This window comes from Odontomachus brunneus, unplaced genomic scaffold, assembly GCF_010583005.1.
Source record: "Odontomachus brunneus isolate Ranch 3 - 2012 unplaced genomic scaffold, Obru_v1 Obru_scaffold_110, whole genome shotgun sequence".
Lineage (NCBI taxonomy): Eukaryota > Metazoa > Arthropoda > Insecta > Hymenoptera > Formicidae > Odontomachus > Odontomachus brunneus.
This window is the reverse complement of record NW_022639560.1, coordinates 973,156-994,065: the sequence shown is the minus strand read 5'-3', so window position 1 is coordinate 994,065 and position 20,910 is coordinate 973,156. Positions and strand designations below refer to the sequence as shown.

Here is a 20,910-nt window from a genome sequence, read left to right as displayed (position 1 = left end):
ACCTGTAGGGCTCTTAGCACATCGCGGGATATTCTCCCCTCGGCGCGCTAGTCGTTTCTACAGATACGTTAAAATCGCGGCTTCTGTGTGCGTAATGCGGTGGACGCGCCTCTCGGTCGGTCGTTGGTTGTCCGACCGACTCTTGACTCGATTTCGCGACCGCAAACTCGGGAAGATATATCTCTCCCTGTGCGAGAGCGCCTCTCTTCTCTCGCTCCGTTCCGACGAAGGGACTCTCTCCATCTCGCTCTCCTTTACCGCGAGACGCTGCCTCGGATTCTCTCTCCTCCTCCTCCTCATCTCTCTCTCTCTCCCTCTCTCTCTCATTCTCCCTTTCTCTCCCTCTTTATCCATCCATGGGGGCCACGGGGCCCCGCCAATGGGACAGGGGGATAGCAGACCCCGTCGCAGAGACAACATAAAGATTTAAGACTGAGAGATGCGCCAATAAACATGCTGCTGCGCCCCGGCTGCAGTCAGCTCGCGCTCTTCTCCGCGCTGCGTTCACCGCTGCTGTTCCGTTTCATTCGGTTTCCGCTCCGTTCTGTTCTGCTCTGCTCTGTTCGATTCTGTTCTGTTCGTAGCCACCGCATATGCGCGTCGCTCGCTCGCGCGAGCGCGAGCGCATACAGGGTGTCTCATCTTTAACGATTTTACTGTTTCTTGAATTTGGAGAAGATTCTTTTTCTTTTCTTAAAACGCTAAAGTCTGTTGCTTTAACCTCTCTTTCTCTCTTATATATTATAATAATCTGGTAATTGACCAGAAAGAAGGATCAACCAATCAGAAGCCGATAGAAAAGCGCTAATAGAAAAGGATATGTTGTCACTCGGATATGTTTCTCGAACTCAATTCGCGAGAGGTCTTTCCTGACGCGTTAAGACAGATTTATTGTAGATCACTCGATCGTTATCAGATACTAATGAACGATCCGTCTCGTTTTCCAACATGAACTGTAATCCAGGGAAGGTGGCCTCTCCGGATAACGAGAAACGGGTACACCTGCTGCTGCTCGGCGTTCCCGGCGAACGCGCTTTCGTGCACACGGCGGAAATAAAAGCTTTCAATGCGAAAGGACGGTCGTATACCGCGAAAGTAGTAGATCGGGACGTTGGTCGAGCAAAGCGACAAGGGACTTGAGCTGGGCCCACTGTCGGTGCTGCTGACTTCTCTCTCTCTCTCTGTCTTCCTCTTTCTTTCCCTCTACGCTCCTCGACTTATTTATTCCTTTCTCCATCGCTGGCTCCCTTTCTTCCTCGACTTCTTCTTCATTTCTGTCTTTTTGTCCGTTTTCTGCTTCCGCAAACGACAGCCGCTTATTTATACCCCGTCTTTGCATCGCGCGCGGAATCGAGCGAGGGTGCTTTTGCGTTCGCTCGCTGCTGCCGCCCGCGAGTGTTGTTACTGTTTACTCTCTTTTCGCTTATATTAACTTTGTATCTCTAATGTGTCGTGCTTGTAACTCCTGTATTGTAAAATGCGCTTCGGAAGGAAAGATCGCGCGGCATTTTTTGAAATTTCGGGGCGCGAGATCTGTCGTCATTCTAGCTTTTACTTTCGCTAGAAAGATTCTCCGGTTAATATCATGAAGAATACGCGACAACTTCCAGGTGAATTTCAGCTCTGTCGTCTCGCTCTGTGAACGATCTTCTTCTCAAATTATTAGATGACCGAGGTCGTGGGAGACATAGTACCGGGAATATACACACGCACGATATACATGCGCGAGTACATCGCGGTGCGTATGCTCGCGACAAAAGAGAGAGAGAGGAGGGCCGAACAAATAAATGCTGAAAAGAGGAACAAAACCGACATTATGTGGCATTAACATACAAAGTATGTCAGATCCGCGATCCGCAGGCATAACATAGTATCGCGCGGCGTACGCTCGCATACCCCGTCTGCTTTTCGCTTCTCCTCGTCCTCGTCGTCGGCGGTGGCGGCTGTGAGAGCAAAAGGGAAGGATACGCCGCTCTCTTTCTCTCTCTCTTTCACGTGTGCATGCGTGCGTGCCCGAAAACGAGAGTAAGAGAGAAGGAAGGCGAACAGGTGGAAGGAAGGAAGAGAGAAAGGAAGGAAGGAAGCAAGGAAGAAGTCGCCATTCAACGTGTGAGGGAGAGAGAAAGAGAAAAGTGCATGAAAGAGGGTGGAATGATGAACGTGCTATGGTGTACGGCGAAGTGCGACGAGTACGAGGGAGAGAGAGCAAGGAAAAAAGGAACGCGGAGATAGGCAGTGATGGATTTCTAAGTAGTAGCCGCGCGACTAAAGGGTGCACGCTTCAAGCTGTCGCGCTCAACTTCACCCACTGATCATAAACATACATAACACATCTTGTATGTACAAGTACGCAGGTTTTGCACTCAATCTTTAATTATAACAATTTTCACAGGTTTACGTCGTTTTACATTCGCTGAATCCGCCACTGGCGGGAAGGGGAGAAAAGGAGAGCGAGAGGCGACGCGTTTACGCGATTCTCCAGTCGTCCGAAGGTCCCCCCCATCTCCCATCGTTTCGTTGTCTCTCCCCCGATATGTACGTGTCTGTTTGTGTGTGTGTGTGTGTGTATGTGCGCCACGCGGTGCGGCTAACGCAAAAGGGCTGCCTGGAGCGGGAGGAGAGAACGCTGGAGTAGCAGAACGCGCGGGAAAGGGAAAGATCCGAGAAGGCAGCAGCCAGCGCAGCAGTAAGGCGAAGACAAAAGGAAAAAACGAAGCGCATATATCAGAGCCGGCCTACGACGCCGACGACGACGACGGCGACGCCGAGGACACACACACGCGCACGCAAAACGAAGGATTCTCCTACGGTGTCACCGCCGCCCTACAGGGCTCCCGATCGGCTACCGCTAGCAAGGGCCACGAACCACCTCAGAAGGACCAAACAGCAAAATTGACTCTTTCACTCGCATTATGTTCCATATTATCTGCTTTTAGAATAAAATTAGTATACATATTTGATGAGTTTCCATAAGTATAATTAAATATTCCAAAATGAAACATTTAAAAGTTCACACACAGCTAAAGATTTGACTTTAATTATTGATATAAGTTAAATATTTTACTCAAATATAGCACACTAAGAAAATACTGTTTATATACTACACACAGATCAAGTAGAAACTGATAAGACTAAGAGTCTTGTAAATATTTAATTACTTATAAAAACTCCTAATATGTACACAGAATATAAAAAAAAAGTGAAGAATAAATAAAATTATAAAGGAGTATCAAAAGTGTAGTTAAAAGTTGATCCTAAATACAAACAGTTATAAAATATAATAATATAACTTAGAACAGAATGATTTTTGTTTCTCTAAATTTAAACGTTTTCAAGATCACGCGGTCAAGTAGATAAGTTACTTTGAGGACGTTCTGTTTCTGATGCTGCCAATCGTAACGATCGCTCGTACCCAACGCTACCCGATCCCTTTTCGCATCGCTTTTGCGGCTTCACGTTTACCTCTATGCGTTACTGCCCACTAACGAAAATTTACACGCGCGTCTCGAATTGTATTTTACGATACGTTTGGAAAACGTATGTTAAATGTAAGATGTTGCGCTTTACAGAGTATAACTAGATTGTTAGTTTCTCGTGAAATTCGGTGAAATGATTGTAAGTTGTGCTATAAACTGTTAGATACTTGTAACTGAGAATATGCAATTTATTTCTCAAGCAGTTTACAGACACTAATTTATGAAAAATGCTACTTGATGTATGTACTGAAAATATCTTGTCGTTTAGTGTTATCTATGGGCTTGCTATAAAATTTTATAAATTCCAATAACAAAAAAAAAAAACAAATGAGATTCGTAACGTTGTAACATTGCAAAGTATATATATATATATATATATATATATATATATGTATATACTATATATATACTTATATATATACTATATATATTATATATATTATATATATTACATATATATATTATATATATTATATATATTACATATATATATATATATATATATATATATATATATATATATATATATATTATATATATATATATTATATACTACATATATATATAGTATATATATCTAGAAAGATATATATATATATTATATATACTACATATATATATAGTATATATATCTAGAAATATATATATATATATAGTAAAATATATGTGTTCAAAGTACTAATAATAAAAAAGAAAAGACTATGTTTCTTTGCGCGCGCAAGTGTTCCTAAATGCACAATAATTAATGCAAGATACTTATGGAAGAGTGTCCTATGTTACTGTATATATGTATACATTTAAACCCTCACCAATAAACAGAAATAATCTTTAGTGACTACTAGCATCAAGGTTCAGTATTTAAGTTATTAACAAACAGTAAGTATCCTTTTGATGATAAGATACCACGGCACTTAAGATGAATCTGATATCTAGTCAACCAGTGTAAACGAGCAGTGTTACCAAAAATCTCCTCCAATACTTCTTGAGGTAGTATTTCTGTATAAAGGGAAGAATAAAGTAGTAGATATATTTAAAAAATAACTGGTTTTCATTTTGAAGATACTTACGACATGGGTCGCTGTGTGTCAATAATTGAATATCGTTTTCCTTGGTGAATGTCTGTAAAGCTGGCGGAACAACGCAACATGTGGCTAAATTAATTTGGACAATGTTTGGCTTTATCTGGAAAATAGATAAATATAATCTTGAGGTATGTTTGAAAATGAGTTATAAATATCATTTTATCAGATAATCTATTCTCACATTGGCCCATTGAAACAGTTCGATGAACGTATTTGTATTAATGTCACTCAAACCAACACTGGATAGCTTGTTACTTTTCACATATTCTTCTACCACAGACCATATTCGTTTCAATGATGATAATGTGTCTTCTGGTTCTTCAGTACCTTTGTAAGCTATTACTAAAGCTTCTATAGTATCTGTATTGAGTGTCTTAAATGCTACAACAGAATATAACATTAGAGATGCTTAAGAGGTTCTTTTGTTCTAAGGTTCTAAGTATTCTTTTAAGTTGAATTGCTTGAACTGGTACAGACTGGTACAATAAGTTAGAATGGAACAAAAGTACTTGTCTCACTTTAGACAATTCAGTTGAAAAGAACAGACATAACTATATTACAGCAATTAACATACTTTGGTCCAATGCCTGCTTCAGTGAATCCTCATCAGGTGAAGAGATAAACACCTTTATGGCGATTTTCAAGTCTTTCCTATCAACATCCTGTAAACCTATGTCCTCCTTTCCATTGATCTGCACAATTGTAATTAATAAAAATTCCTCGAATACACAAATATTCCAAAATATACAAATCAATATACGTACAATCGTCGTACCATCTCCCTTGCCTTGCTTGTCATTTAGGATAATTTTCAGTGCTTCGATTAACTGAAATAAATCGACGAGGTATATCAATCTCAACGGAGAAACAGGTTTGAAAAAAACGTGTCACGAACAAAACGACATAACCTCAACGATGACAATCGATTGGCCGCACGGTCACGATGACAGTTACGCTACTAATTGTTTTGCGCCGCGATAAGAACGTAATATTATGCAATATGCAATGACCAACCTCATCAGTAGAATTTTGGCTTGCCTTCTTCTTCGCCTCGCTAAGGGAGAGTATGTTCCCGGTGTTGACTAGCAAAACGTTTGAGACCATGCTTAACAGATAATAACGATATCTTTCGCAGCGTGATCGCCTTTTGACGTTTGCGTTCAGTAGTTGAGATATTTATACTATCGTGGCAAAAAGTGACGTGCACGAACGTGACTCTCCTGTTTAGTCGCAGGAAACAAATACCTAAAACTACTCTGCAACGAAGAGAAAATTCTCGAACAATTTATCACGGCTAATTGTAAACGCGCGGTGCGTGATTAGACTTCACGTTCAAGTATACCTTTTACGGATTACATCGACTTATATCATACTGTAGATTCTAGATAAATCACATGAGTGATCATTTCCGTCGCTGACGAGTGCAAATTCGACACGGATTTCCGCAAACGTGTCAGCGCAACGAATTTTGTTAAGAATATTTGGTAACAAGTATCTATCGTCCTAATGAAATCTATCGTTGTGTTGAATTTCATGCCTGTTCCCAAATTGCAGTTTAACAATATTAAAATCGATACCGCAAATATCTAACAGTTATACGTGACGCGTTAGCAATAATTTTTTTCAACCAACTTTTTTTTAAATATTGTGGTATCTATTTCTAAATAGAAAGCGAAAATAAGCAAGAGAACAATCGTCACACAATATTCCTATAATTGATACCTGATTGTGGCATAAAATGTTTTTACAAAATTATAATAAATATATTCTCGATTCTGCCAGACTATCGGTATGTAATTATGAAATTATATAGTTTGAAGAAACATCACAATTATAAACATTCGAGGAAATCAATTTTAGTACCAGATTCTGATTGGTTGACAAACGACGGATGGCAGTATCAAAGTTACTTTGAACAATTATTGTGCATTATTGCACATTGTTTTTTATTGTCACAAATTATGCTGGTTCTCGTATGAGAAACATATGAATCTTTTATTTATGACGTATTTTGCGTCGCATTGATGATTCGTCGGCGAAAGCACAACATGGGAAAATGGGGAAAAGCTGCTCCAATGAGTTTGCCACACCGACGCGTACACATAATTCGTAACACTTATGCGACGAGATACACGATATTTTGCTTATCATTCTGTAATCGTTATCAACATCGGTATCAATCCAACTCTATACGGCACGTCAGTTCTGAGAAGATCAGTGCGAAATTGAGTTGTCAGAAATGCCTATCGACATTCCTGCGTTTGTGTACGCCGCTGCGGTAGCAGGTGGTGGAATATTAGGTTACGTGAAATCCAGTGAGTTTACGTCGAATATTATCTTAGTAAATTTTCCAATTTTTTTACATATATATCAGTGTCAACTATATAGAGTAGGAGATTGCATCAATTTTCAATCAGGAATGCGTTATTAGACGCAAATATCTATTGTACTAATGAAGTTTTGGTATACTCAAGCAGTGTTTGAATAACACAATATTTCTTAATATTTTCCAGATTCTATTCCTTCTTTGGGAGCTGGTCTACTTTTTGGATCTATGTTAGGTTACGGGGCTTATCAGACTTCACAAGATCCTACCAATATTGCAGTTTTCCTAGGAACCAGCACAGCACTGGGAGGTTTAATGGGATATCGATATTATAATTCTGGTAAAATAATGCCAGCTGGAATGATTGCTGTGTTAAGGTGTGATACTGTTTGTAAATTGATACTGTTACAATTTATGTGCCTTTAAATTAATAAATTCATGCCAATATATTAATGTTGAAACTGTTTTCAGCGCTATTATGATTGTAAGGACAGTTACACGGTACTTCTCACCACCATTGAAGACAGAGTAACAGTCTTCACTATCAGAGGTATTGCATTTATTAATACCAATGTTTTTAATATAAGGAGCATATAATGGCACAATGTTCAAGGAATTATTGATATGTTTTGAAGAAATGTATTATACATATACTATGTCAAGTACATTAAAACATTTTGTAAGTTAGAAGTTTCTGTTAAAATAAAATCTGGAAAAATTCAATAGTGTAATTTTTTTTATTATCAATTAGATAATAATCAATTAGTGCACAAATAAAATAATATTCCGTTTGTTTTAGTCGTGTTATATATTCCCTGATAAATTCGGCTATTATAAATAAATAGAACTCAAAATCAAAGTGACCAATGGCGAATCTGGCACTACGTGACCAGCTGATTGGCTGGCATAAATACGGATTTAGACATTGCGACGCCAATGCAGAACAAATGCTTATATATATAAATATATATATATATATATATATATATATATATATGATTTTGCATCGGCGTCGCAATGTCCAAATCCGTACATGTTTATGACAGCCAATCGCAGAGTAGCTGAGTAGCTGGTCATATGACCAAGTTGGCGATTCTTTTTACTAGGGCTGCGTTCCGAAATGCACTGCCAGTACTGAAAATCTATAGTTTATGTTACGTATGTTACGTCCACGATAGATAACTATATAGGGAAATTTGAAAGTAGTGAAATCAGTGACTTACGTGGACGGTCAACAGAGTGATGGCTTCGCTTTTGGGTCACTCTGCTTTTCACCGAGTTTACCCTGGGTCTCGGGAGCCTGGCGAAACGATTGGTGAATCTGGCGAAAAATCAGCGGTGCTTGTTCTCCTGGCTCGGCCTCGGATGTTCCGATACCACGCGGGTTGATGCGGCCCGCGATTCAGAATTTGATTTCGCAACGTTTGAAATATGAAGGGTAGGCAAAAGTAATTGCAACACAGTCGGATTTTACGACTAAGTATAATATGCTGAATAAGTACATGAAGCTACCAGAGACTAACTATGAGAAGAAAATAATTGCCTTCTCTACAAATGCGCGCGCTTTTATATGTCGCTTTGTTGCTGAGAGTCGTTCTCCGATTGGTCCATGGAGTTATGGCGAGGGAAGAGATTCATTCCTTTGCATGATGTCACCGCGTCGGTGTCCTGAGTGGTGTTTGGGATTCATGCTCCTGTTTATGTTGGCTTATCGCACTGAGCGATAGCGGTTTCTTTGGGTCGATCCGTTGATTTCGAGACTCTCCAGCAGCACGCAGCATTCGGCATTTTAATTATAATGTTTTAACGTTCGCGAATATGCATATGCGCACGTACTTACATCTAGTAACGTAGGGATAAAATATCTAGTGATATCTGAAATCAGACAAGTCGGCCTCCCGGTCTATAATAATATATTATTAATGTTCTAAAATAGATCCGGACGTTACACGTATATTATAGAATTTCAGTACTGGCAGTGAATTTCGAAACGCAGCCTAGAGGTTCTTTACTCCCTCTCTTTTTATCTCACTCTTGTATTTCGCTCACTCCAACGGCTATCGTCTAGTAGTGTGCACACAGTGTGTGTTTCCGAACGCAGCCTAATCCGAATTAATAACAACCGTAGTTAGTGAATTCTTGGATTTTATTGGTATATTCTTTTAGATCTAAAAATGTACTTCAATCGGATTCGAGAATTCACTAAGGCTGCGTTCTGTTTCACGCATATGCGCACATTTATCTATAGTTCGTGTTACGTATATTGTAGACAATGCGCGCATAATGCGTGAAACGGAACGCAACCTAAGGCTGCGTTCGGAAACGTCACTCAAGTGTACCCGTTGCGTTGGAGTGAGCGAGATACAAGAGTGCGATAAAAAGAGAGGGAGAGTATTCGAGTGACGTTTCCAAACGCAGCTTAACTATGGTCGCTTTCCAATAAGAGACACAAGTCGACACAAACACCATTCTATTTTTGTTCCACATTTAGTGAGTAACAAAGATAAGATGATACTTGTGTCGACTTGTGTCTCTTGTTGGAAAGTAACTTATGATAGTTACTAATGGGAGCGTCCCGATTGACCACGGTACGATTGGACACAACCAACAGATGAAAATAGTTATCTAGTGAATTACTAGGTCGAACCAATCATTACAATCTGTGTCCAATCGTATCGTGGTCAATCGGGTCCCACCCGTTACTAATCAGGATTAACGTTGCTGTGTAAATGTAGTCGTAGCGTGCGTTCAAGGAACACGTTACTTAGAAACCCTTCAAGGCTATGTTCAGAAATCCTACTCGATGAGTAGAGTTACTTTAATAAACCAATTATGATAAATAAATCTTAGTTCCTTTTGCCCTGAATAGCTAATTAAATGTTATTCTACTCACCGAGTAGAGTTTCTGAACGCAGCTCAAGAGAGACTGGACAAGCGTCCACAAAATGGCGGCCGCCAATATGTGACTCATTCAAGGCTGCGTTCAGATTCCCCACCCGGGTGTATTCTATTACTAGAAGTGCTATAGTATATGTAACATATACTATAGTGTTTCTAGTAATAGAGTGCACCCGGGTGGGGAATCTGAACGCATCTCAAGCTATAGGAAACATTGGGAACACGCAGTCTATGGCCCATATTCTGAATCCTCTTTTATCTATAAAAGTGCCTCTAAAAGAGGCTTAGGAGCTACTTGATTGGCGGAGAAGCTATATTTAAGGCACTTTTATCGATAAAAAAGGATAAAAGAGGATTCAGAATATATTTGGGTCAAATGCAGGATTCACACTACGTCCGATTTCCGACATACGACATCCGATATCCAATAAGAGAACAACTTTCTAATAGAGAATTCAATTCTCCGTTGGAAAGCTGTTCTCCTATTGACCCGATTGACCACGATGAACGACACAGATTGTAATGATTGGTTCGACCTAGTAATTCACTAGATAATTATTTTCATCTGTTGGTTGTGTCCAATCGTACCGTGGTCAATCGGGACGCTCCCATTAGTAACTATCATAAGTTACTTTCCAACAAGTCGACATCAGACGCGGTGTGAATCTTCCAAAAGTATATTTGTTTTACTTTAACTTATTGGGCGCATTCAGTAGAAAAAGCGCTCAGTGAGCAATCAACGATTATTGGTTCTTGCTATTAGATCCCTAAATCTAGACCAATTACATTGACAAATTACTCAACTGTTGTGCAACTGTTGAGTCTGCTGAATGCAGCCATTGCATTAGTTCAGTAGTGCAGCTAAAAAGAACAGACCAAATATTAAAGCCCAGGGAAAGTGCAGAAAGTGTCAATGTACAGAACAAATTTAATTTCTGGTTCGACAGTTTGCAACTTACGTACTTTTGGCGGTATCATTCACGTTTCAGATTCCCGTTTCACCGGTTCGGTTGTTGAACGCCAATGAAGGAGCAAGGTAGAATTGTGCGCATTGGAGAGCATAAAAGTAAACGTGCCGTTGTTAGCATTCTACAATCTTTTATCTCTTGTCCGCACAATAATTATAATGGAAGTTAACGATTGTATTTTAACTAATTCAGAGAATACAGATTCCAAATCCAAGAATCATTCATTGCCCGTGACAGGTGAGTTTATATTATTTATTAATAACAAATAAGATAAAAAAATAAGATAAAAATTACTTTCAAGAGGGACGGTGCGGTAACAAAGCGTTAGTTTTTGAATATTTTTATTAAAAAATGTCGCACGTGTATTCAGCCAATTCCTTACTGTATAATTTTATCTTGACAATAAATTATTGTTTTTTTTCACGTAAAGAACACTTTGTGAGGATGATGTAACGGTCTTGTGTTTGGCCAAACATTGAAAATACTAGTTTGTACATAAGCAGTAATATATATATATATATATATATTTTTTTTTTTTTTTAATATGAAACTAGAAAAATTTTTAACAGAACAAAATAGAACAATTGGTTTATTTTCTTTCAGTATGGTAACATATGAGGTATTTAATCACAAATTTGAGAAACAGTTTTGGAATATTTTAGTTACATTTTTATATCCAATATTAGAAAATCTTTATTATATATAACAAATTATAGATTTTCAATATTAATATTGAATATCAGAACATAGCCAATATATATCTTTGTATATACTAAGTTGATTGTTTAATATATTGTATATATTAAATGTTTAATATTTTTAAATTTTTTTATGTTTAAGATGTATTAATTGTTCATGATGTAAAGTTCAAAAATATACCATTAACTGAAAAGAAAAAACTAATAGGAAAGAAAAGACGATATAATGAAATTGAATCTGAAAAAAGACGACTAGCTGAGGAAGAACATAAGAAGGAAGTTGATGAACAGAGATATAAACTATTCATGCACCTGTTGAACAAAAGTAAATTTTACTCATCCTATATTTTTACTAAAATTGATAAATCTATTGAGAAAGAAAAAGCTATTAGGAAGAAGAAGGATGAAAATATGGACAAGGAAAATAAAGGACCATCAAAGAATAAAAACAAGAAAGCCAATTTAGAGAAATGTGACATAAGAAAATATATACCTGCAAATGTTAGTAACAACAAAATTTTAATTTTTATTATAATTTGCAATAAAATCAAAGGAACTAATTTAAGTTTGATTAATTTCTATATCTACATTATATATTCTTATAGATCAAAGCTAAACCTAAGAAGTTAAACCTAAGTACAGAAGAAATAGAAGCAGAATTACATACTGAATCAGACAATGAGAAAAAAGAATCTACAGATGTTTCCACTATTGTACCTAAATATTTCTGTGGGGAATTACGTAATTATCAGCTAGATGGTTTACAGTGGTTGAAGGTACTTTATGAAAATGGTTTGAATGGAATTTTAGCTGATGAGATGGGTCTTGGAAAAACAATACAAGTAATAGCTTTGCTATGTCATCTGATAGAGAAGCAACAGGCTGGACCTTACTTGATAATCGCACCTCTTTCAACTATACCAAATTGGATGTCAGAATTTGAAAGATTTGCTCCTGATATACCAGTTGTGTTGTTCCATGGCCCAAAAGTTGAAAGACCTGCTATACATGCCGAAATTAAACAGAAATATGAAGTCAACAACTACAAAACACAGCCTGTTGTAATCACTACTTTTGAGATACCATTACAAGAAATTAAATTTCTACAGTCTCAGAGATGGAGATATATTGTGATAGACGAGGCGCAAAGGATCAAGAATCATAGATGTCTCTTACTCAAGTATGTTATTGAAAATATGTGGCATTAATTAAAAATATGTCTGTCGCTGATAGTCACCAGAATTATTTCTAAATTGAAACATGCTTTACGATGTATATCATAGTAATTATATTTTTATTGTTTTCAATTATTTATCAATAACAAATAAAAAAGTGTTACTCTTGAGATAGCTAAGATGTAACAAAGCATTAGCTTTAGTATTTTTTTATTAAAGGACATGTACTCAGCCAATTCTTAATTGTATAATTTCGCCTCGATAATAAACTATTGTGTTTCCAAAATTAATATTAAGTTTGGTAGTAACTTCTATATGTAAATCTTAGATAAATTATTCTAAATGAATATCTTAATAGATATTGCAAAAAAATGAATATTTTAGTAGACATCGTAAAAAATGTTTTGTTTTTTGAAAATAGCTCTTTTGATTATACAGCTTTATATTACCTTTATTGTAAGAATGTATTCTCTAGAACTGAAATCATACATTTAAAATTTTTAGAACTTTAAAAACAGTACAATCTATGAATAGGCTACTGTTAACTGGAACTCCGCTTCAAAATAATTTGGCTGAGCTATGGTCCCTTTTAAATTTTCTATTACCAGAAATCTTTGATGACTTAGCTGTATTCGAATCATGGTTCGATGCAAAGGAATTTCAAGAACAGGAAAATACTGAAAAAATTTTGAAACAGGAAGAAGAGAAACACGTATTATCGTCGTTACGCGAGATTTTAAAACCATTTATGTTAAGACGTATAAAATCCGATGTTTGTCTGGAAGTTCCTCCTAAGAAAGAACTAATTGTTTATGCACCACTCACGGAACTACAACACGACTTATATCAGGCAGTTTTAAGTCGTGACATAGAAAAATTACGTAAAATCAAGAAAATTGATGTGATTTTGCCAACAGTAAATGGTAAAAGACCTAAAAGGCAATCCTTTCTAAAAAGTAAATACGGATCTTCCAAGGACGATTCCGATAACAGTTTTGAAAGTTGGTCTCCGAGTACAGATAGTTCAAATAATAACGATAGAGATGAGTACACAACACGAGATTCTATAGATCAGACAGATCTATCAATATGGAAACAGTATGCCAATGTCACAGACCGTAATTGTGAGTTTTTCGTCAACCTTACCCTTTTAAATACAAGTAAGTATTTTTACATTATTACAATGTTCTCACGTATTTATATAATCTAATCCACATTTAACGTTGCTTTATCGTTTTTATTTATTATTTCAGTGGTTATGTATAAAAAAATCGTAAATCATCCTTATTTGGTTCATTGTCCGTTGGACTCAGTTGGCTTGCCGAAAGTCGATGAAGACTTGATCAGATCCTCTGGCAAACTTTTAGTATTAGATGCGATGTTGGCAAAATTAAAGGCACAGGGACACAAAGTTCTCTTATTCTCGACGATGGTTATGATTTTGAACATGATTGAACATTATCTTTCGCTACGAGAATATCAATACGTCAGACTAGACGGCAGCGATAAAATCGAAACAAGACAGAAGAACATTAATATTTTTAATAACAACAAAGATATGTTTTTGTTCCTTATATCGACTAGAGCAGGTGGAGTTGGACTGAATCTAGCAGCTGCCGATACCGTAATTATATATGACTGCGATTGGGTGAGTGGAATCAGTGTGATATTTTTGCGTTCCTTGATACTGATGTTTCATTGTATTTTTTAAATAAAATTCTTTTCAACGATTACAGAATCCACAAGTGGATATTCAAGCTATGGCACGATGTCACAGGATAGGACAATCGCGACCCGTAGTTATCTACAAACTATGCACTAAAGGAACAATCGATGAAGCAATTATGAAGCGTGCTGAAAGTAAACGTCTTTTGGAAAAAGTTGTCATTTCAGAAAAGTGGAATGGAAAACACTTAAACGCAAACACGCTATTAGAATTGAAAAAATTATTGGAATCTAAAGAGTATAAAATTGTTAAATCTGAGAAAGAAGGTAAGACTCCATAACTCGGACAAAAGATCTTTCCATTTTCGAAGAACTGGTACAATAAGTTAGAGTGAACCAAGTGTACTTTTTTTCGCTCTAACTTATGTGTACTAGTTTAGAAGTTTTTTAAAACTGAACCACACACACACACACACACACACGTATATATACATATATAATGTATACTTATATATGAATACACACATCACAAGTAAGAAATTTCTGTGACTAAAAAATTAATTATTTTTGTAGTTTTCACAGAAACGGAGCTGGATCAATTGTTGGATAGGAGTGACTTGCTGAGTAATTCATCAAATTCATAGAAGATACAAAAATCTTTACAATTTATATATATATATATATATATATATATATATATATATATATATATATGTATATATAACAGATATAGATAGATCTTTACAATATATATACATATAACAGATTAAGGGCGTTTTTTAAAGCTAGCTCATTATACACTGCCTTAAAAACACTATTATCTATTTTTTAACAAATCCAATTTTATATAATAAGCTGTTTATTTAATGTATTTGTAATAAATCCGTTTTTTATCCGACGTAAATTTAGTTATGCGCAGTAATATCATATTTTTTTCAGGGAAAAAGACACAATTTTAAAATAATTTCAGATGTAACATTCCTTATACGTACTTATAATAAGACGTATGTATATAAGAATTTATATTTAAAAATTACAGATTATGATTTACTCGATTTCAAACGCGTTTTGCCGGTTAAAGGATTCTTATATTTTGAAGATAGTGCTAACTGTTCGCGAAATTCAGCTTCTAGTTTTACATATGTTCCACCTGCATCAAGTACAAAATATTATTTAATTTCTCTTATATATATATATAATTAATGCTCGACGATTTTAACGATGTACTGTTCGTTTGGATTAATGACGCTATATTCTATAAAGTAAAAGTACCGATTGCCGGAACACCCCCTATATCCGGACACATACGGAAACTCATTATTGTTAGTTTCAAATGTCTCTATTTCCATTTGTATTGCAATATTAACTTTTTAATTTTTACTGTTATTTATATCAATTCACATATGTTTTCACGTGCAATTTTGTTATAACACGCGTGCGTTTTGTCACAATAATCATATGTTATAACAAAATCAGCCTGTGTAACGTAATTTGTTACGATCTGATTAAATTTAATTGCAAGTTAAAAGATTACAGAAAGTTTTACATCTAATATGTAGTTCTTATAAAATGCTTATAAATAAATTAGAATGATCACAGAATCGTTATAAATAGTGAATAAATCTATTTTAGTGGATAATTCTACGATAATAATTTGTACGATGATTATGTCCAGATATTGGGTCAGAAAAATTGAGCAATTAGGATAAGCAACTTTGTGTTTATATTACTGTTCTTATTTATAATTAAAATATTTGTATTATTTATGAAATAAAATGTAGACACTGTGTATCTTTTACGTGATATTAAATTTTAATATATCAACTCCTTAAATGATTTATATATTTGGATCATAAAATATTTGTTGTTCTACAAAAGTTGAGCAAATGTTGCTTCTACAAAAGTTGAGCAATTTTAGCTTTGCCAAGATGTCCGACTATTGGGACCTTTACTTTCATCGATCACGCATTACGGGCGAAAAACCTACCGATCGGTTGCTTAGTTTTGTGATGCTGCTTGCTGCATGATCGTATAAGTGAACTTTCTGTGAGCGTTCTCTTCGTGAGCAGCGCTATCATCTGCGCCGCGGCTCTCTCTTCAAAATCTCTCTGATTGTCCTGATTATGCCTCACGTTCAAATTACCGCTCCAACATCTGCCGTTGCTCCTAAATGATATAAGAACATGTTAGAGAGACAAATAATAGCGTAGATAAATGAAGATATCCCGTATCTATTAAGGGGAGTTTCTACCTTGTTGGGTCAAAAATCGATTTTTTACATATTTTTAAAGATTGCACTTTCAAAAATATGTGGTAAAAATTTCAAGTCAAAATTCGAAAAATTGATCGAGTTACAGCCTGTTGAAAAGTCAGGTAACCTTGCGGAGCGCTGCGGCTTATATGCGTGTCGTCCTCTTTTGGGTCTTTGCAGCTGCTCTATTATTTTTTTGTTATATTTCTACGTGGCTACCGTTAGGCAGTGATGGATTTTGGCAAGATATTCGCCGTCCCAGGAATTTTCGCATGCGTAAGCGACGTCACAACTAGAAATCAGCTGCGTTCAGAAATGTATCTAGAGTGCAGTAGTAGGTACTATAAGGTGGCTCTTGTATTGTTCTCATGTGTGTTTATAAACAAGTGTCAACGTGTACTGAGTGAATAGCTGAAAAAATAATAAATTTGTTAGAACAAAGAAGATGGATGATCCGCAGCAGCCGACATCAAGTGGCATCGAAAAAAGGAGCAAGAAACCAAAAAGGAGAGTATTCCAGTATTACAGTAAATAACAAATATGTCAATTTCCTTATTATTATTCATATTACTTGCACTCTATTCCTATCAAAGCAATTTTCCTTCCTCCTGCTAATTCCTTCACATTTCTTTTCTCGCAGGGCCCTATACCTCAGATTCGACGAAAGTATATACGTCAGTGAGGACTCCGAGCGTTTGCTCTGTACGCATGCGCGAGACATATCTTGCTAAAATCCATCACTGCCGTTCGGACGTTAGCTAGGTCATTTTCTCAGTTTTTACTTCAGTATACTTCGAAACGTTGAAGTGGTAGAACGTTCTTCAAGTTTTCGATTATTTACAATTATTTTTTCGGTTTTGCATCATGTTCCTTAATACGAAAAGAAATAAAGCAAGTAATGTGCAGCCTGAACATAAATCCAAGAAAAGAATATTTTATGGAAATCGACATACAAATGAAACAGAGGTGTCGTTCGCTAGTACTTCCGCAAAAAAACTGAAGAATAAAGACGATTTTGAAATCACAATCGATGCCATGAATGGATATCGAATTATACACTTCATGTTTGTTTTTAATATACTGAAAACTTTACTGAAGTGTAAAAAATGTGACAGTGATGTACATTTTTATGTGAGAGGAGAACAAGGTTTGGGATTTAAAATTATTGTTGATTGCGATTGTGACTTAACTGAAATTGATTCTTGTCCCAAAATAAACAATAAATCGTTTGAAATAAATCGACGAATGGTTTTTGCAATGCGTCTCATTGGAGTTGGATTACAAGGCATCAATACTTTTTGTGGTTTGATGGACTTAGGTCAAGGACTAGCGACCAATGTATATTATGCATGCCTTGAAAACATCTGGACTGCCAGTAAAGCAGTTTTTGATACTGTCATACTAAAGGCAGCATCAGAAGAGAAGGAAAAAAATACTGAAGCAGAAAATGAATCTTTGGGCTTAACTGTCTCGGGCGATGTAACATGGAGTAAGAGAGGCTATTCGTCATTGTTTGAAGTTGTCACGTTAATTGGAAAGTATTCAGATAAAATTGTGGATTTGATCGTCAAGTCTACGTTTTGTCAGGCTTGCAATGATTGGCAAAAGAAAAACGATGAGGAATTTGAAGCGTGGTATGGAGGGCATAAAAAACATTGCGTAAGCAATCACACTGGGAGCGCCGGCAAAATGGATGGTGTGATCGAAATGTTTGCGAGATCTGAGACACTTCATGAAGTCAAATATATTAATTATATCGGTGACACAAAAACATTCAAGGCGCTCTTAGACAGTAAGCCGTATGGAGATGAACTTCCAATTACAAAAGAAGAGTACTTTGGACATGTAAAAAAACGTATGGATTTTCGACTGAGAGCCGCTAAGAGAAACAATAAAAGACTTTGTGGTAACGGTCCTGGAAAATTAACCGATGCCTTAATAAATGACTTATCGACATACTACAGTATGGCAATAATCCATAATTCTGATTCTGTCGATGCTATGAAAGATGCAATATGGGCTACTTTTTATCACAAGTGCTCGACGGATGAAAATCCACAACATGATAAGTGTCCGCCCGGTGAATCATCATGGTGTAAATGGAAACAAGCCGAAGCTAATAACGTTTTAGAATATGAACATCCAGCTCCACTTACGTTACAGGTCCAAGAAGTCATTCGATCTATTTATGAGGACTTATCGTCGGATGATTTATTGAAACGATATGTAGATGGTTACACTCAAAACAACGAGTGTTTCAACTCTTTGATTTGGAGTTTTGCACCGAAACACATATTCTGCACAAGAAAAACTATTGAAATTGCATCATTTTTGGCAGCATGCATTTTCAATGAAGGTTTTAATTCTGTGCTTCGAATAATGGAAGCCATGGGAATTAAAATTGGGATGAACGCGTCAATAATGGCTACCAGAGAAGATAATAAACGGAGAAGAAACGCTGACAAACGTGCTCTACAAGCTTCGTCGATCTGCCCGTCGGTTGGAGATTGCAACAAAAAACGAGCTGAATGAAGAGGAAAAGGGAGTACTATACGGTCCTGGGACCGCCGGCTAGCTATAAGTACTACTTAAACTTTAAACGCGTTTTTCTCGAAACGACGTTTTTGAAGTTGGTGGAAGTTCTGTACAAGTCCCAAATCATGCGATCGATATGATTTTGGTCTTAAAATGTTCGGAAATACCGCTTCTCTAAAGTAGACTAGAATAAAGAGAAACTATTGAAAACTTTTTGTTTATGAATAAATAACTGCAACAATTTTTCGTAAAAATAACACATTTTTTGTTTGAATGACTACAACTCACTCAAAAATTTTTGTAATTTTTTTATTTTAGTCTATATGAAGCACAAACCTCTATAGATTATAAAAAAATTTTTGTTTTTTTTCAGGTCATTTTTCAGCCTCTAAGAACTTCCACCAGCTGGCAATCTGCGTTTCGCCGCACACTCCGCCCACCCGGCCCGTCCAGCTTGTCTATTACTTAAATTGTCGTAGCGATTTTTTTTATGTTTAATTAAAATAAATTTAAATGTATTCCAAATTTTAGAATTTTATCTTTAATAGTTTCTTTTCTATAAATTCCAAAAAATTACCCATTTTTCTGGCCAACAAAGTGGAAACCCCCCTTAATGCAACCTACTTGCGACTGTTTAGATGTTTCGCCTTTTTCGTTGGTTGTAATGTGGATAAAGTGTTTGATTCCTCACTGTAATAAGATTCCTCGTCCATGCTACTGTCCTCGCACGCGGTGCCCCCGTCGTCGTCCTCGCTGTCTGTCGAAGAAGCAGGGGAAGAGAGCTCGGTGGTCACCGAGATCTGACGACGAAATTTTTGCAGGGATCTCTGCGAGTCTTGTGGTTGAAGTAATCGACGGAATCCCGAGCCACCCCAAATCCTTCCTATTTATGGTAAATAAATATTTAATATTTATGGTAATATATATACAGGATGTCCCGTCACTATCGCATTATCTGTTAAGGGCGGATTTCTGAGGTAATTTGAATAAAAAAATTTTAATACAAAAATGGCGAGGCTATAATACTTTTCAAATTATAAACGATTAAAATTAACCAATTATATTGGCTAAAGTACGCACGTTCAGGTATGCACACAGTGGTACAGATGCATGTACAGCATAGCATTTTGCATTAGGATTTTTTTTTTCAAATTACCTCAGGAATCCGTCTTTAAGAGATAATGCGGTAGTGACAGAACACCCTGTATATATATATATACATATATATATATATTTTTTTTTTTTTTTTCAGATATTACATCAATGAATCGTTCTTTTCATATAGAACGCGAAAGGATGTTACATATATCGTATAACAACTCACCAAGTAGACCAAGTTTTGGCCTTGGCGGCATGAGTTCAATACCATTCCACCACATCACATCCTTGCAGACCAATTTGCCCGGACGGAGAGACGGATCGCGTGTCACTAGTCGTGTGATTTTTTCTGGAAAGAAGAGCTGAGGGGGCTCAATAGCTATTACTTCTCTATGTGCTGTTAAGATATTTAACACATTTAATTCCTTTTCACTCCTTATGTCTGGTACGTGTTCCTAAAAAACAAAAAAAGAAGTAGAAACAGGACCACAGGTTATATCACAGCTACGCGGTACTTTTATATTTTGTATGTCATATTTATATATCTCTTTTTAAAATAGTACATATTTATTTAATATAATAAAATATAAATATAATAATATAATAAAATATAAATATAATAAAATAAAATATAAATATATTTAATAAAATGTAATTATGTGTAACAATTTAATTAAATATATGTGCAACATATATATATATATATATATATATATATATATATATATATATATATAT

The 20,910-nt window shown here is 36.1% G+C and overlaps 6 protein-coding genes across 8 annotated transcripts in view; 3 read left to right on the top strand and 3 right to left on the bottom strand.

Annotated features, from left to right (window-relative positions):
- Positions 1–19, bottom strand: part of LOC116849274 (putative transcription factor SOX-15) — a 79,255-nt gene extending 79,236 nt beyond the window's left edge. Inside the window, exon 1 of the mRNA XM_032826251.1 lies at positions 3–19. The gene's annotated coding sequence lies outside the window, so the exon portion shown is untranslated. The remainder of the gene's footprint in view (positions 1–2) is intronic.
- A 4,231-nt stretch (positions 20–4,250) lies between these two features.
- LOC116849290 (glutamate--cysteine ligase regulatory subunit) lies at positions 4,251–6,047 on the bottom strand. The gene is made up of 7 exons (XM_032826276.1): positions 5,901–6,047; positions 5,573–5,814; positions 5,323–5,385; positions 5,133–5,250; positions 4,740–4,939; positions 4,544–4,658; positions 4,251–4,472 (listed from the first exon to the last, which is right to left on the bottom strand). Exons 2-7 carry the CDS (start codon positions 5,660–5,662, stop codon positions 4,321–4,323), a joined length of 738 nt encoding a protein of 245 aa, XP_032682167.1. The 5' UTR covers positions 5,663–5,814; positions 5,901–6,047; the 3' UTR covers positions 4,251–4,320.
- A 364-nt stretch (positions 6,048–6,411) lies between these two features.
- Positions 6,412–7,607, top strand: LOC116849291 (transmembrane protein 14C). Its single transcript, XM_032826277.1, has 3 exons — positions 6,412–6,873; positions 7,072–7,261; positions 7,356–7,607. The coding sequence occupies exons 1-3, from the start codon at positions 6,798–6,800 to the stop codon at positions 7,414–7,416; spliced, it is 327 nt and encodes a 108-aa protein (XP_032682168.1). The 5' UTR covers positions 6,412–6,797; the 3' UTR covers positions 7,417–7,607.
- A 3,136-nt stretch (positions 7,608–10,743) lies between these two features.
- LOC116849268 (lymphoid-specific helicase-like) lies at positions 10,744–16,091 on the top strand. The gene is made up of 7 exons (XM_032826232.1): positions 10,744–10,987; positions 11,591–11,949; positions 12,054–12,628; positions 13,128–13,783; positions 13,877–14,271; positions 14,360–14,615; positions 14,862–16,091. The coding sequence occupies exons 1-7, from the start codon at positions 10,909–10,911 to the stop codon at positions 14,930–14,932; spliced, it is 2,391 nt and encodes a 796-aa protein (XP_032682123.1). The 5' UTR covers positions 10,744–10,908; the 3' UTR covers positions 14,933–16,091.
- LOC116849267 (uncharacterized protein KIAA1841 homolog) overlaps positions 14,301–20,910 on the bottom strand; it is a 10,258-nt gene continuing 3,648 nt past the window's right edge. The window contains exons 7-10 of the mRNA XM_032826229.1: positions 20,399–20,627; positions 19,699–19,957; positions 16,276–16,454; positions 14,301–15,438 (exon numbers count right to left, since the gene is read on the bottom strand). Coding sequence (XP_032682120.1) covers positions 15,329–15,438; positions 16,276–16,454; positions 19,699–19,957; positions 20,399–20,627 — 777 coding nt within the window. The 3' untranslated portion in view covers positions 14,301–15,328. The remainder of the gene's footprint in view (positions 15,439–16,275; positions 16,455–19,698; positions 19,958–20,398; positions 20,628–20,910) is intronic.
- On the top strand, positions 16,630–20,808 carry LOC116849269. Of its 3 annotated transcripts, XM_032826234.1 has the most exons (3): positions 16,630–19,120; positions 19,448–19,966; positions 20,327–20,808. In XM_032826234.1, the coding sequence occupies exon 1, from the start codon at positions 17,404–17,406 to the stop codon at positions 19,069–19,071; it is 1,668 nt and encodes a 555-aa protein (XP_032682125.1). In that variant the 5' UTR covers positions 16,630–17,403; the 3' UTR covers positions 19,072–19,120; positions 19,448–19,966; positions 20,327–20,808. The 3 variants fall into 3 exon arrangements, with proteins under 3 accessions (XP_032682125.1, XP_032682126.1, XP_032682124.1); XM_032826235.1 differs by having other exon boundaries at positions 16,630–19,966; positions 20,360–20,808; XM_032826233.1 differs by having other exon boundaries at positions 16,630–19,966.

Bases quoted from the DNA above. Each gene is read 5' to 3' on its own strand.
- LOC116849290 (XM_032826276.1), bottom strand. From the start codon at position 5,662: ATGGTCTCAAACGTTTTGCTAGTCAACACCGGGAACATACTCTCCCTT. The intron at 4,659-4,739 runs GTGAGAATAGAT...TCTATTTTCCAG, and splicing joins AACTGTTTCAATGGGCCAAT to ATAAAGCCAAACATTGTCCA. The intron at 4,473-4,543 runs GTAAGTATCTTC...CCCTTTATACAG, and splicing joins GACACACAGCGACCCATGTC to AAATACTACCTCAAGAAGTA.
- LOC116849291 (XM_032826277.1), top strand. From the start codon at position 6,798: ATGCCTATCGACATTCCTGCGTTTGTGTACGCCGCTGCGGTAGCAGGT. The intron at 6,874-7,071 runs GTGAGTTTACGT...AATATTTTCCAG, and splicing joins ATTAGGTTACGTGAAATCCA to ATTCTATTCCTTCTTTGGGA. The intron at 7,262-7,355 runs GTGTGATACTGT...AACTGTTTTCAG, and splicing joins GGAATGATTGCTGTGTTAAG to CGCTATTATGATTGTAAGGA.
- LOC116849268 (XM_032826232.1), top strand. From the start codon at position 10,909: ATGGAAGTTAACGATTGTATTTTAACTAATTCAGAGAATACAGATTCC. The intron at 11,950-12,053 runs GTTAGTAACAAC...ATATTCTTATAG, and splicing joins GAAAATATATACCTGCAAAT to ATCAAAGCTAAACCTAAGAA. The intron at 14,616-14,861 runs GTAAGACTCCAT...TTATTTTTGTAG, and splicing joins TGTTAAATCTGAGAAAGAAG to TTTTCACAGAAACGGAGCTG.
- LOC116849269 (XM_032826234.1), top strand. From the start codon at position 17,404: ATGTTCCTTAATACGAAAAGAAATAAAGCAAGTAATGTGCAGCCTGAA.